General features: G+C 37.0%; 1 protein-coding gene across 4 annotated transcripts in view; it reads right to left on the bottom strand.

Annotated features, from left to right (window-relative positions):
- GRIA2 (glutamate ionotropic receptor AMPA type subunit 2) overlaps positions 1–10,406 on the bottom strand; it is a 120,836-nt gene extending 110,430 nt beyond the window's left edge. Inside the window, exons 1-2 of one of the 4 annotated variants that reach the window (XM_081077784.1) lie at positions 9,920–10,406; positions 9,224–9,364 (exon numbers count right to left, since the gene is read on the bottom strand). In XM_081077784.1, coding sequence (XP_080933910.1) covers positions 9,224–9,364; positions 9,920–10,007 — 229 coding nt within the window. In that variant the 5' untranslated portion in view covers positions 10,008–10,406. The remainder of the gene's footprint in view (positions 1–9,223; positions 9,365–9,919) is intronic. The other 3 variants (XM_081077783.1, XM_081077785.1, XM_081077786.1) reach the window with 3 other exon arrangements.
- Between the last annotated feature and the right edge of the window lie 5,243 nt (positions 10,407–15,649).

The raw sequence follows: 15,649 nt of genomic DNA, 5'->3' as shown, positions 1-15,649 counted from the left end.
TCTGAAGGCAAGAATTTCCATTTCATTCTCCTCCGGTGCTCTGAGCTTGCTGTTCAGTTCACAGTAAAGGGCTGAGATACAGGGAAGAAGAGACTGTTTGGCTCATTTATAACAAATTAATCGAGGTATTATTTTCTCATTTAAACTCTCAATTATATTATCAAGCATGATGAGGAAATAGCTTCATTCTACAAAGAGGGGCAAAAAAGTTTTGTATCATAAAACTACTAATCATATTCAAATCTATTTTTTGTCTGATTCCAAATCTCATGTTCTCTTGACTTTTCATTTATAATTTGATTAATTAAGTGAAATAAAACATTAGGAATCTGTAAATGTACACAATTAGACACAGTGTTGAGATATCTTAATTATGTGCTTGAAATATCTACCAGGGATAAAAAAGTTCCAAATTGTTCAACATCTTAAATGTAACTGATATGCAACAGAGGGGGAGATGCCGTACTACTCGAGTTTCAGCACCTCAGCTTTTAAAAATCATTCCCATGCTTTAGTTCACTAAACATAATATTAAGTGGCTTATGTGGTTTATTTTGTTGGTCTCTTCTTTGTCACCAAACAGTGTGTGTCCTGCCTTGGTATACAAACAATAGAAAAAGATTCCAACAGCAATATAGAAATGCATTTTTCATTGTCCTCTGCTTTTCATATCAAGTGCCCTTCAAAACTTTCCAAAGTTCCTAACACTTTGGATAGTAATAATAAAAGTTCACAAATATTTGTGTACTGAGATGGGCCACGCACAGTACCCAGTGTTCCATATCTATTGTGTGGCTTCAGAATATTCTTATAATGTATGATTCCCTTTTACAAAGGCAGAAACTGAAGACTTGGATTAAGTTCTTTGTCCAATGTCATACATCAAATAAATAGTAAGACTAGAATTCAGTTTCAAGTTCAGACTCTTAACCAGTACTGTTCTGTCTCCTGGGACCTCAGGGCTATAAACAACCAAGAGTCAAGTTTTTGTTGCTGTTGATGTTATTTTCATAGACAAAACACTTGTGATGACAATCCTTGATTTGTCTGTGTTCTGAGATTAAAGGTGAGGATTCATGGTCCTTCCCATTAAAAGAACAAAAATTATAAAGCTCCTCAACATACCTTCTAATTATTGCCTCTGTTTCTAAGATTCCCTCTCCAATTGTAAATTAGCAAAACACTGCGAACTAGTCAAAACATTAAAAAATGATAAAACAAATATAATTATAAATTATAAAAGTGCCTGAGAATTATAGAGCTCAAGATCGCTATTTCATACATAAGCTAAAAACAAAATTGAAATTTTTCTATTCCTCACAAACAAAATATAGAACATGAATAAAGAAAAAAATAATGACGAGTGGAAATGTATTTTTCAAGAAAAACTAGCAAAGCACACACCATTCTTACCATCCCTTCCACCCCAAAGAAAGTCACTTTCAGAATTTTCTTTGCCAAAGAATTGTAACGAGGAGAGATTTTTTTTTATTTTTTTTTTAAAGAGGAGCCCTCCTCCCATTCTAGAATTTAGGAGCTATTTCTGTGGTAGCTGGACCATTAAAAACAGATAGTCTCTTTAAATATCTGTAATTCACAATAAATAGCTTATATGAAACCCTTGAGGAATATGTGAAAAATGTTCCAAATTAGACCCACTAAAATGTATATAACAGTATTTTCAAATATACTGACCAAACTGATCACCCTATACCTCATAATCCTTATTCTTCAGATTGAAACTAGTTATTGTGTGCTGCATGTCAGTCTCAAGGTATCCTTCAATAATGAATAGCAATCTAAATAGTAAAACTAGGAGGCTATATATGCCATTTGTTTGAGAAATGTGAAGCGATATTAAAATTAAAACAATCTAAGAAATTATCTACTCATCAATTCCCTTCCAGTAATGCCCTCCATATCCCCCAAGCCTGTTTCTTTTATTCAGTTGAAGACAATTATAATGGTCAAGATATAATTTTAGAACTTGAGGTACAAATTAGTAGTCAGCATTTTGGATGATTTTTTTCAATAATGTTAATTAATATATGAAAATTAAACTCAATAATAATAAGGGTTTTTTGGTTTGTTTGCTGACGCAAAGAATCAATAGAATGAAAATAAGACAAAGCTAAGTTATTGGAAAACTAATACAAAAGATGGACTGCTTGCACAATAAAGAAAAAAAGAAAGGCATGTATATTTAAAAAAATCACACACATGCTAGTGCAAATATAAAAGCAATTGTTCTATGATAAGAAACTATCTCTAAACTTCTCATAAACAGATATCCTCTGAAAGAAAAAAAATATATATATATATATATTTGTATTTTGATACATTTTTTTGAAAATTTGCACTAAAATAATTAACATGGAAATATGTGGTACATAATATCCTGGGGGTGGGAGGGAGACAGAGACAGTTTTGTGGCTGTTCAAGAGTATATATAGTCTCATTCTGTGGAAAATCCAAAACTGAAATGGAAGCTGAGCACAGCTATAACTGCTTGGGCCCTTGTAACGGAGTCTTGTATTCTAACCATATGGCTTTTGCATCATTCTAACAGCATTTATAAATCCTGTTATTATAAATGTATATTGTACATTTTTTCAGCATATAATTTGCACATATAGTAGTGTAGCTTTAGGGGTACAGATAACAATTTTGAATATATCTGGCTTGTAGATGAAAATAAAAAAAATATATGACACCTTTCTCTAAATAGGATTTGAGGCAGACACCAAATACATTGTTTCTTTTGAAATTCAAATGTAGAACAAAAGCAAATTTGGACTTTCAAAAGTATAACTCTGTAATAAAATATAATTTTAATAATCTATAATATTTAATGTGTTTGATAGCTAAATAATCATGAAGGGCCTCAATATAGTAGGAACTGCGCTATGGTTTGTGAAAGATACATAGACAACCATGGCATGATCCTGCCTTCAAGCAGGTCACATTTTCATCCTCCAAGTTAATTTTAAAATGTTTTCATTCTATAAATTAAAATTACCAAAACTGTCAAAATACTTTAAATGGAATAATATGAAAAATAGTAGATGTTAGACTCCTAATCAACACCACGGTGAGACCCACATTCATTTTTTATCCAAATTAGTAAAATCATCTTTGAAAAACATTTTGATGTTTGAAAATTTTTAAATCGTGAGTAATTTTCAAATTTTGTCTTTGAATTCAGCAACTGATTTTCCTATTGCATTGAAGAGACATAGTCATATAACCGATGTGGCAATTAATTATTCCGATCATTAGAGAAAACCTAGGAATTTTGAATGATAATTGCCATAACAAAAAAGGCTAATATTTTAATCATATCTGGAGAATTTTTGGTAGGATCCGGTTAAAAAAGAAGGAAATATATTTAACCAGTTGCCATATATTAATATTATGTAGCCCAATAAAATGTTTAAATCTGAGTGTAGCTTTGTCTAATGTATCCTCTGCTCACTTATAAAAAAGTAGTTTTGCATGACAATTTAGATTTCATTTCCTATAATAGCATTTGCTGTGCAGATGAAGTACTTCTGTCAACTTTTTTTTTTTTTTTAAGGGAGGAGGAAGTGGAGGGAAAAACACACACTCTTTAAAAATTCAAACAGCAAAACATGCTAGAATAATTAGAAAGCAACTGCTTTTTTTAAGCCTTTTAAAAAAACTTTGGGCAGCTCTACGAAATTTTAAAATTTGTGAAGTGTTATTGGAAGAGATTACGAGAAGATCTGAGATCTAGGCATGAATCAGCATTGTATTGTCAAAACGCACAGTGCAAAGAGCTCATCACTTTAAAGGCTTGATATGAAATGGAAATGCTCCATACCTAGACTCAGCAGGTTGAAGCCTATAAGACCTCAATAAGGAATAGCATGGGAATAAATTAGTATTAATATTAACCTTCTATAGTTTCATTTAGTAATTTTTATTTAGCTTCTCTTTTCCTAAAATATAAAATGTCAACCAACCCCCTTTGATTCCTGTTTAGTATAATGTCTCATTTTCTTGAAAGTCTCTCGTGATAAGTGAAGTATGAAAGTTTACAAAATATCCGATGACAAATTAATTATTCTTACATCCAAAGAGCTATTTCTTTCTTTGTAATGGCCACCTGAATATAACTGAATAGTTACACCACTGGGCTGGGCTGTACTGTGTGCTGTTCCATGTGTTCACGGCTTTCTTCACACCAGCATTGCTTAGTAGAATCCACGTTGATTCTGGTTTTATGAAATTTTTGCATATCTTTAAGTCGATCATTCCAGATTTCAGTAATTACCTCAACAAAAATGGCAAAACATGATAACCCAGCAAATCCATAACTACTTACAATCTATAATATAACTGTACATATATATGTACACATATCACATATATACTTATATATATATATACATACACATGAAGTTACATTTATGCAAAGTGTAATAAAGGTTTTTAGCAAACATTAATTAATTTGATGAACACAGATATGCAATCTCAATTCATGAGGAAAATCCAATAATGAGAGATACACCTTAAAATCTATATGTATGCAGAATCAAGGCTATAAAGCTGGAAAAACAAATATAGTTTTAGAATTCTTTTTTCCAAGAGCATTTACAATCAGTGCTATTTCGGAACACCTTTATAAATCAAGTTTACAGGAATATTTAAGATAACCTATTTAAAAATTAAAATCGAAGGCACTCCATTTTTAAAAGAAATCGAGAGTTATCTTTCAAACAGCATTTTAAGTGAATTTTTTCAAAGTAGATGTCATTTATATTTTTTTCAATTTTTCTAAATACATTTACTTACAACGTTTCTAAAGGTATTCAGTGTGCGCAACAGTTTTATGAAAGAACAATATACTCTCCAACACCTCCATCTGCTGGCTTAGAGAAAAAGTAGATTTTTATCTGCTGTTTCTTTAAATTTAATATTTTTATAATTTTTTATGCAATTGAAATATAAAATTAATTTATTTTAAGTGGGTTAATAGATATTTGTCAAAGTCATTCATGAAAAGAAAGAGATTTGAACAGGGAATTTAATATTTAATATTGTTTATTCCAAAACCTCACGTGATCAAGTATTCAGGTTTTAAGTCCAATTAGTTTTATTTAAACAAGTTTTAGTAATAAGTACGGCATTAAAGTTTATTAAATTTCTTTAAAATATAAAAGTATTTAGTATTTTCCTAAAATACTGATTTTGTTCAACTGTATGCAGTAGGTTGTGTATGCCCATATACACCATTAAATTTATTATTTTCACAAAAATGTTGAATTTTTGCAATAAATTGCTTTTGTATAAGAACTACTAGATGAACTTCACATCCTCATACTGAAGTTCTTAGACAAGACCCCAGTGGCCAGTGAATGCTGAAGGCGTAAAGGCCAGTAAGGCTTTGACAACTATTTGAAAGAGCACAGAGGGGAAAGGTTGAAAAAAGGAATTACTATAAGAAAAGCATTCATACAGTCTCTGACAACTAGAAGGCACTCTATAAACTTGGAAGGGAGGGAGAGGGGAGAAATTCTTGAGACCCATCAATGGTTTCAACTGTTGAACAATCAGATGCTCAGATACTGATCTTTTTTTTTCTAGTTTTAAGGTTTGTATTTTCTTATAATGAAGGTTTATGTTTGAAAAGCTTTTGGTGGGGTGGAGGGGGAAACTTAGTATTATCTGTAGCTAAAAATGAAGGGAAGGCGGAACAGAAAGGAGGGGGGAGAGGGAAGAAAATGGAGAGGGAGAAAGAAAGTGGAAATCTGTATTTCCTTCAGGTACCCATGGAAACAAGTGGGAACAAATAGGTACTTGCATTACCCCACTGTGACTGTGAAAGAGAAGAGTGTGGGAGTTCAGTGCCATGAACAATCATTTTACCCCGTTCAGAATATAATGACTTCATTTTATTTGCATAACCTTAACCCAGTCAGTAGATCTTGCTGGATCTTTAAATCAGTGTCAACCTTGGCATTTGCAAATAAGTTCCTCCATCTTAGGAATTAAATTAAATTAGTAAACTGATATATTTGCTATTTTGAAATTATATTATCCATTCTCTCAACATATAAAATTAACCCTGTGGGATTTTTATGATTGAAGTTTTAAGAGGGAAGAACAAGATCCTTTATGAACATAGATTGATGACACATTTTAATAATGGAGTTAAAGAGCAGAATTCCTTAGATTTCTGGAAATAAGAGAAAGTCATTTTGGTTTTAGCTATTGACATATTTGATGCTGCTGCTTCCACTGTATACAGGAAAGAATCAGAGACTCATTCCCCTGACTGCAAAGGCAAGAAAACAAAGGCTAAATATTGGAGAAAATCCCTGAGTAGGATTTAAATGATCAAGACTCAGCTTGACAAGTTTGATATTACAGATTTCCATTCATTTCTCTTTCTGAAAAAAATTGTAACTATTTTTATATTTCTTACTGCCCTATGCAAAAAGAAAAAAAAGGAAAGAATAAAGATACAAACACTCTATTTCATTTTACAATCTCTAGATTGTGAAATTCCTAAAGGAATGAAGAAACTAAGCCTCACAGATGTTACATGATTTGCCCAAAGAGTCCAGAAAATTCCATCCAGTGAGTCTCTCGTCTGTAACAGTGTCTCACTAGTTCTCTTTAGCAATCAATAAGATTACTTATAATATGGTAGTTACAAATGCCGTGATTCTGAATTTCCATTTGGGAAACTTGAAAATGCATTTAGTTTCTCCCCATCATTTGTTTTAGTGTCCTGGAATAATAATCCATGGAGGAGTAATTTTGGGATCTGAAGACACATACATTTTTATTTCAGCTTCATTTTCTGAGGAAAAAAATTTGTGCAAAATGAAGATGTGATTTTCATTTCAGTTTCTCAGAACTGTGGTGAAACAAATTGTGTGTGTGTGTGTTTTAATGAATTTCATTTAAATGAATGGCATGGATGTACTCATTACGTGGAAATTCAGTTATATATATGTTTAATATCTGTACATTTTTGTTTGCATATCTATTGTCCATAAAATTTACATTAAAAATAAATCTATTTAAAAATATTGAGACTGAGGGCCTAGTCACCTAACCTGAACTAACCATAATCTTTAATGTTTACAAAGCCCCAACACAGTCATTTAGCATTTGTTGGACCCAAGGCATATTCATTTTGTTCAGTGGACATACCTATGATTTTCTCAGGACCTCTCATTATTTTCACCAATGAGTGAACTTCTCAATCATTGACAATTTTCAAAAAGTACAGCTGTCAAGTACATTCACCTCATTTTCAAAATCTATATACTTCCAATAATCAGTCTTGCCTTAGGTCCATTAATTTTCAGAGCATTTTCATACTAGTATACAGTTACATACAGTTAGATACTTAGCATGGTAAGCCACTCATAATTCAAGAAAATACCGAAAACTGATAGCAAATCAAATGAATAATCGAACCTAGAGGTAAATAGGTCAAGCATAAAAGCCTTCAAAAAGTAAACTACAGTAGTTTCTTTATATATGTGTGTATATAATATATAATATATCATAAATATATAATATATAATTATACACTAAAATTTTCCACGATATTCTTATAGAGATTTTTTCTGCAAATCGATTTTAAGTCTCTCTTTCTCTTTCTCTCCCCATCCCCCTTCCTTCCCTTCTCCACCCACCCTACCCGTTTCTTTCCTCACTTTATATCAACATTTGAAGAAAACATATAGCACTGCAACTTCCTTAAATAGGTCCTTTATAAACAATCCAATGCTGGGCATCTAATCCAGTATGACCATCATAATGACCCTGTTCTAGCAAAGAAAATTGTTCCATTTCTTCATTCATCCCGGTGACAGTGGTTTCAAAATGAGCTGATGGTGGTGCTGATATGATAAGCTAGCTGACCCATCGAATATATAGACGATTAACGCTTAACATGGGGAAGTGGGATGGCAACCAGTTGTTTGTCTAATGTGGGAAGACAGCAGCTGGACTTTGTCTGTGGTCATTTTCCTCTAGCTCCTTTCCACTGTAGCCAAAGTGGGAGGTGAGCCATCTGCAAAGCCCCCTCCAAACTGCTAACTAGGAAATACGAACTGAGAACATCAAAGCAGGAAAGAATCGCCCCAACCCAGCAGGCAGGAAATGATGGCAGCTGCTGGGCAGAGGGCAGGAAGGTGCAGTGGCGGCGGCTGCACGGCCCACGCGGGCGCGGGGGTGGGAGCGCCGGAACAAAGGCCGCCGAGCCTTCCCCTTGAACCCTTTAGAGACTGGATTGCTTGGATTCCCATACTTGGTGGCCTCGGCAGAGCTTCATGGCGCGTCCCGGCACACTGAGCGCACTGACAGGGATAACTGCAAAGACTAACATGGCTGATCAGCGACTTCTTCAGATTTTTCAAACTCGGCCGGATCTAACTGCTTTCAGGGGCTCCTCCTGCCCGCGGCCGTGGCGGGAGCCCCGCCACCTGAGAACAAAGCGCGCCCGGCCCGCCAGCCACCCGACCCTCCGCGCAGAGGCGCCCCCTGCCACTGACGGCTGCAGCTCCGCGGAGCGGCGAGAAATTGACGCGCGCCCCGCGCCGGCCCGGCCCCGCCAGCCTCCCGCCTGCGTCAGCCTCGCTCCGCCAGGCGCCGCGCCCCTCCGGTGGGCGTTACGTAACAGCCCCGAGCCCAACTACGGAACCATTTTAACTACTTGTCCCGTGCGAGCCAAGGATGGAAGGCTCGCGGAGTCTGTAGGGTGAGCCCGAGGTGGCTTGCAGGTCTAAGCCCGGGGCCCGCGGCGGCGCTCAGGCACTTCCCGGTGGGATCCATCCAACAACCCGACAGCGCGCCCTGGGGAACGGCGTGTTCTCTTTGAGCAAGGTGCCACCAGGCGCGCCAGGTGGGGGGACATGAGGCAGTGAGGGCTTCTCTTGAAGCACTCCAGAAATGCCAGAACCCCCTGAACCTAAGGAAGACCCCCTCCTCCAACCCCCACCCCACCTTTCTAGTGCGCACACTCTTCAGTGCTTTTCGCTCCCTCCTCACCTCCCCCACAGCCAGCGGGGGTCCCCGAGATTGCAGCCACTTTCTCCCTACGCTGTTACACGCACGCGCGTGTGCAGTCACTCACACCCACACATTGACACACAAAAACACGCACACACCACCCCGCACTTATACTCGCTGGCTTTCCGCGTGCGGCACCCAAAATGCATGAATATTCATTACTTACAAGCATTGGTGACTGCGAAGCTGTTTGCTACCTCCAAATTGTCGATGTGGGGTGTCAGTCTGAACTCCGAAGTGGAAAACTGAACCATCCCTACCCGAAATGCACTGTATTCCTGATCGGCGCCCCTGGGAAACAGCCCCCCTGCAAAGAACAAACACCAAGCAGAACAGTGTCAGTGCCCGGGGGAAAACAGAGGAGCCCGCTAGTGCCCAAGAGCCCTAGAGTCTCTTATTAACGCTAATAGGCCGAATAAACACATCCAGGGACACGGGAAACCGGGAGGGGGGGGAAGCCGGGGGCGGGGGGGGGGAGGTCGGACGTCCAAATGCTAGCCAAAGGGTCAAGACACAGATGGGAGTCTGAGGGCAAGGTAGGTGGCCAGAAACGTTCGCCTTCCCTCGTAAGCACAGCTTTGCATTCATACCCCTAGAGAATCTCAGCAAAGGGGAAAACGTTAAAGAATTAATAAAATCTGGGGGTCAGAAATGAGAAGACCTTTTACTCTATGGTATCAAAGCCATCGCCTTTTCCCTTTGCTTCATCCCAAGAAAAACATGTATATTCTAGGCTGTTTAAATCTGGAATGCAGTCAAGGTATGACATAAGTCTACATGACATGAATTAATTTGTCCACTGTGAACAAAGATTACCACCAAATTCTGCACAATTCAAAAACAGAGCACAAAGGGTACCTACCTATCTGTATGCTGTTAGAAGAGACACCAAAAATCAGTCCCCATAAAACAGGAGAAAGGAGGACAGATATATGCATAATCTTTTGCATTTCCAAGAAAAGTAGAGCATCCACAAAATATCCTTTTTCCCCCTTTTCCTCCTCTTCCTTCGTTGGCCGTTTTCCTCGGCAAATTAGATCCTCCGCATTTTGAAACAGCAATTTAGCACCAAGCTGCTAAAAACCTGAAGTGGAAGCAGAATTCCTATTTCCCAGGTCCTGTTGGTGGCTGCTGATGCCCTGCACCTTGTCCCTGCTCCCGAAGTCCGGAGGACTGGTTGGATGCAGTTTTCAGCGGAGCTGCCGCTATGGTCCCAGTGTCTTGGAATATTCAGCACCCTCCCATGCACTCACACACACTCACCCTCTCTCGAGCTCTCTTCTCGCTCTCTCCCCTCTCTCTCACACACGGGCGCGCGCGCACACACACACACACACCCACACCCACACACATACACACATACACGCAAGTCACAGAGAGGGGAAGGCAGTCCCGGACGCGCGTGCGCGACTCGCGGCAGGAGGCTAGCGCGCGCGCCCACCTCTCCCCCGCCTGGCACCCCGCACCCCGCACTGCCCTGGCAGCGTCGCGTGCCCAGCGCTGGGAAAGCGCGCCGGGGCTCGGCAGCGGCTGTCCCTCGGTGAGACCTCTGGTCTCGCGAGCTGTCGTGCCCCCCGCGCGCTTCTGCCTTTCAGCACCCGGGACAGCGCCCCGCTTCCAGCTTGGCGCTACCTTTGTGCCGCCGCTGCCGCGGCGGTGGAGATGTTCCAGCCCGGACCAAATGCAGCAAAGCTGATTTCCGGCTGCTGTGCCGGAGAAGCCGAATCGCTAATTGTTGGCCTTGAAGCGTTCTGTCACCAGGCCCTTTTGTCTCACATTAAAAGTAATTTTAATTTGTATCTTCCATGGCCTGTGGAAACCCACCTAGCAATATAAAACGCTGCCATCCACCTCACCTGACTCAGCCAAAAAGCAAACAAGCAAAATACCCATCGAAGAAGTGTTCGTAAATTGTGAACTTCAGCTAAAGGTGCCGTAGCCATGGTCCAAGGGAAACCTCAGATTCTGTCTTTAGAGGCTAAAGTCACATGGAAGATCAAGGTTGAATCGTTGAAATACTTTGCATAGAAATCCCATTTTTTAGAGTGTGTTGCACTGGGCTGTGATGCCAACTTGCCGAGCCAGCTCGGTGGGGAATCTCTCGCCGCCTTCACTGCACTCTCTCTCATAGTGGAGACATGTAGACTTGGTTTCTTAGTAGACCCTTCTTTATACGGATCGAAAGCAGAAGACTCCGTTTTAACAGGGAAAGGCTTGTAGGAGAAAGGCTTTAGAAGATGAGAACATGAAGCATGTCTAGAAAGGTCGCTGAGCTGCCGACTCTTTCCCAAAGACTTAGTTGGAAACTGGATATCCCATCGCGGTTTGACCGTGAGTTTTGAAAAATCATTGCCCAAGGAAAGTAAGCTAGGGTCTCATCATTTTGAACCCGCGACCTCGAGCCCACTGAGAAAGAAAGATGAGGTTTGGGATTAAAAGTGTGTGGGATGGGAGTTAGTGTGGAGTACCAAAGACTGGACTCCCCCCGCCTGTGGAATTTGTGCACTTCACGTGAAACTGGTTGCCATGCCAATGCCTGGGAACCTGCTTTGGCAATTCCCTCTGCTGCCTCAGAAATTTCTCACTAAATTTAATGGCTTTTGTAGTTTAAACAAATAAATAGAGGAAAATTGAATACAAGGGACCATTTCCAGGAGGCAGGAGATTGGAGTCCACAATGCTAAAGGAATAACCTGCTAATATCTCAGAATGCCAAGTGAGTTAGTCTATCATGCTTCCTTCCTGTGCCATTGTCACAGTAGTGTCACCCCTGTAGCGTCCTGTTGACTGTATTATTTCTTACTTGCCCCTATATCACTCTAGGCCTCAATTTCCCTATTGTAAAAATGAGGAAGATAAAAAAAGTGGCTTCTATGGCTCTCAAATCTTATAACTATATGATTTCAGGTTATGGTCTTCCCTGTTTTTTTTTTTTTTTTTTTTTTTTTTTTTTGATGCACATCCCTAAACCAGGAAGTTTGAAAATATCCATAATCTATTATTAAGGCTGTGTACTGCAAGTAAAAATAGCTCCCAATTTTATCACTAAGAATTTATTTTAATCTGTTAATAAACAATTCACTATATAAAAATATATTCTGTGTATTAAAGTGCAGTTAGCCTCTTAAAAATTAAATAAGAATAAAAATAGTAAGAGGCATAAATAAATATATATCCAAATTTGCAATATAAAAATAATTAAATAAATCTTACCCATTCAATCACTAATTGTAAATGTAAGTCACAAAAATGATTTCAAGTGTCTATTTGGAAATTTAAAATTATGTATAAAAGAGTGCATAACAAACAGCTCAGAGCAAAAAAAAAATAACTTTTCTCAGCCATTTTCTTTTTCTTTTCTCCATTCAATTTTTTTACAAGAAAAACTTCAATTTTATACAAAGTAACTTGGAATGAAATAAGAGTGAGAGCACAAGAGAGAAGCTTATGTGGAGAAATGGTGATGTTTAAAGTGTGTGCAAATGTAAATTATTTTTTTAAAAGGTTGTTTCATCTTAATCTATTTCAAAGTCAAGGGCAAAGGTGCACTCAAAGTTGACTGAATTACATTCTATGAAAAAAAGATATAAAATAAGAATTTGCTAAATCATAGAGCATTTTCCCTAGTAAATCATATGAAAGAACTCAGGGCAAATATTACTGTTTACTGACCATTTATAATTCATATGTAAAACAGAAATAAAAAGTTTAGTAGGTTTAACTTGTAATTCAACTGCTCTTCTATTAATGTATCCTTCACAAGGTAGTTATGTACGTATGTTTCACAATATGTCTGGATATATTTCCTGTAATGTTATTATAATTATATTAATATTATCACTCATGGAACTTTTTCAAATTCACGACAATATTTATATAGCTTATATTTTCAAATAAACTACTGTCAATATAAATGTAATACATTTAAATTGACTGAAATTTGGAATAAAATATTCAAATTTATTTTTAATATTTGGAAACTTTATTTCAAGAATATATCTCAAATTAATCAGTAATAAAACCAATTTTGAAAATTTTAAAACTACTGGTGCAGTTGAACAGAATAGTGTGCTCAAGGAAAAAGTTTGCTATTTTCTGCCCTCTGCTGTTCAATTTTGGAAATTATCTAAAACACAAGTTGTTCCTGAGCAAAGGATAAGTTATTGTTAAAGAAAAAAAAAAAGGAAGAAATTAAAATATTATCCACCCTATCATTTGTTTGGTTGGCTTGATGCCACTGTTGTTGTTTTTTGTGTGTGTTTAAATATAATGTTTAGCAATAAGACTAGAAATAAGTAAAATTTCAATTTCTTTTTTACCCAATCTTTGTTTCATTATAGAAAGCAATAATTTCCTTTTTAAATCTGCTTTAAAATACTTAAAGTTTTTATACACACTTACCTATTCTACACAGTATTAATTTGTGTTCCATAGTGAAAACACTCTGCATAAATGAAAATCCTTTGGTGTGAGGGGGCTGCTAATTTTGAAATGACTGGTAGAACAATTTTTAGCTGACTTCATTATCAAAATTGGATTATAAATGTCAGTGCCACAGTTTGTAGTGATGCAATGTGGAGAGCATCGTCTCCCTTCCTGTTGATCTTCTGGAAGTGTGAAAATGTAAGCCATCTGAAAGGCTTAGATGCCGCTCAGCATTAGAAAATAAGGAGAGTCCGTGCTAATTTCAGCAGAAAATAGCAAAGTTAGCAGTTCTTGCTGAAGGAACCAGGTTCCCAACATGAAACCCTATTGGCTGAGACAGAAAATTTTTAAAAAGTAGAAGAGAAAACATAATAATCTTAACCATACAGGGCTTTAAATAAAAAGAAATACTCATGTTGGGGAAGTTTCAATTCTTTAAGATAAAGAATAATATAAATATAAATAGTTATTCACGTTGAGATAATATTTTTTTGTGGGCAGTAAAATTTTAAATCACTGATTTAATAAGATCAATTACATGACCCAAAACATATATCTGAAGTTAGGCTTTTGTACATTTTTTAATGAATTCAGAATGAAATTCTAAAATTGAAAGAGTAAGTGAAGTTTTTTCTTTAGATTGTTTAGGGGCTTCGATTATATGTACTGGGGGTGTCAAAAAATATATGCACGTTTTAAGAGATGTTATCTATGCTCAAACATTAGTTCACCATAATCAGAAGTGTTTGGACGCTTTGGTAACCACTTTGAGCACCTTTTGTAATTGCAGAAGTCAAATGTGACTTACATTCATCCTTGTTATTGGTATATATTGAATATTACAATTAGTACAGTTTTTTCCATTTTTAAAATGTGTATATGTTTTTTTTGCACCCTCTGTATTTTAATTAATTTTATCTGAATAGCAATCTTGTACGAGAAATAGCTATGAGAAAGTAATTTCTCAATTCATTAATTAATTCAACAAATTATAAGGGAGCACTGTATTCCAAATAATGGGCTTGATAATAGTGGATAAGAAGATAAACATAACAGAAACCTCCCTTATGAAGATCCCAGACTGTATTCAAGTAGCAAATGGTTAAGACCACATGAGGAGGACAATAAGAAATGAAACGAACAGACATATGATTAAAAAAATATGACCGATGAGAACCTATTATGCATGTTATATCCTGGAGCTCAGGCAGGAGAAGAGTCACCAAAGACTGACACCTGAACTGAGTCAACTACAGGTTATCTATGTGAAGGTTTGGATGTAGCTATGGAGCACACTTCATTTTTTTTTAATTTTAGTTTTCAGCTTTATTGAAGTATAATTTACAAATAAAGCAGTAAGATATTTAAAGTGTACAACATCATGATTTAATATATGAATACATGTGAAAGGATTACCCCCATCACGTTAGCTAATGCATCCATCACCTCACATATTTACCCTTTTTTTGTTTGTGAGAATATTTAATTTCTACTCTCTTAGCAAATTTTAATTATACAATAGTGTTATCAACTGTAGTCACCATGTTACACATTAGACCCTCAGACTTTATTATCTTATAAATGAAAGTTTGTACCTTTATATCAACCTCTCCCTATTTTCCCCACTGCTCCACCTGCAGCCTCAGACAACCAGTTTTCTACTCTGTTTCTGTGAGTTTGACTTATTTATTTATTTATTTATTTATTTATTTATTTATTTATTTATTTAGATTCCACATGTAAGTGATGCTATGCAGTGCCTTTCTCTGATTTGTTTCACTTAATGCCCTCGTTTCATCCATATTGAGGCTCAATACAATATTTCATTGTATGTACAAGTACATATACCACATTTTCCTGTTCCGTTCGTGCATTGACACTTAGGTTGTTTCTATACAACCTTATACAGCACAGCAGGTTAACTATTGTGAATAACACTGCAATGAACACAGGAGTACAGATAATCTCTTTGAGATAACGGTTTCATTTCCTTTGGAGACACACCCAGAGACAGGATTGCTGGATCATGTGGTAGTTCTATTTTTAACTTCTTGAGAAACCTCTATAGTATTTTCCATAGTGGCCGTACCAGTTTACATTCCCATCGACAGTGTACAATGGTTCTTTTTTTTCTACATCCTTACCAGCTTTATATCTTGTCTTTTAA

This window comes from Rhinolophus hipposideros (genome assembly GCF_964194185.1).
Source record: "Rhinolophus hipposideros genome assembly, chromosome: 16".
Taxonomy (NCBI): domain Eukaryota; kingdom Metazoa; phylum Chordata; class Mammalia; order Chiroptera; family Rhinolophidae; genus Rhinolophus; species Rhinolophus hipposideros.
The sequence above is the reverse complement of the archived record's forward strand: the minus strand, read 5'-3'. Positions and strand labels throughout refer to the sequence as shown.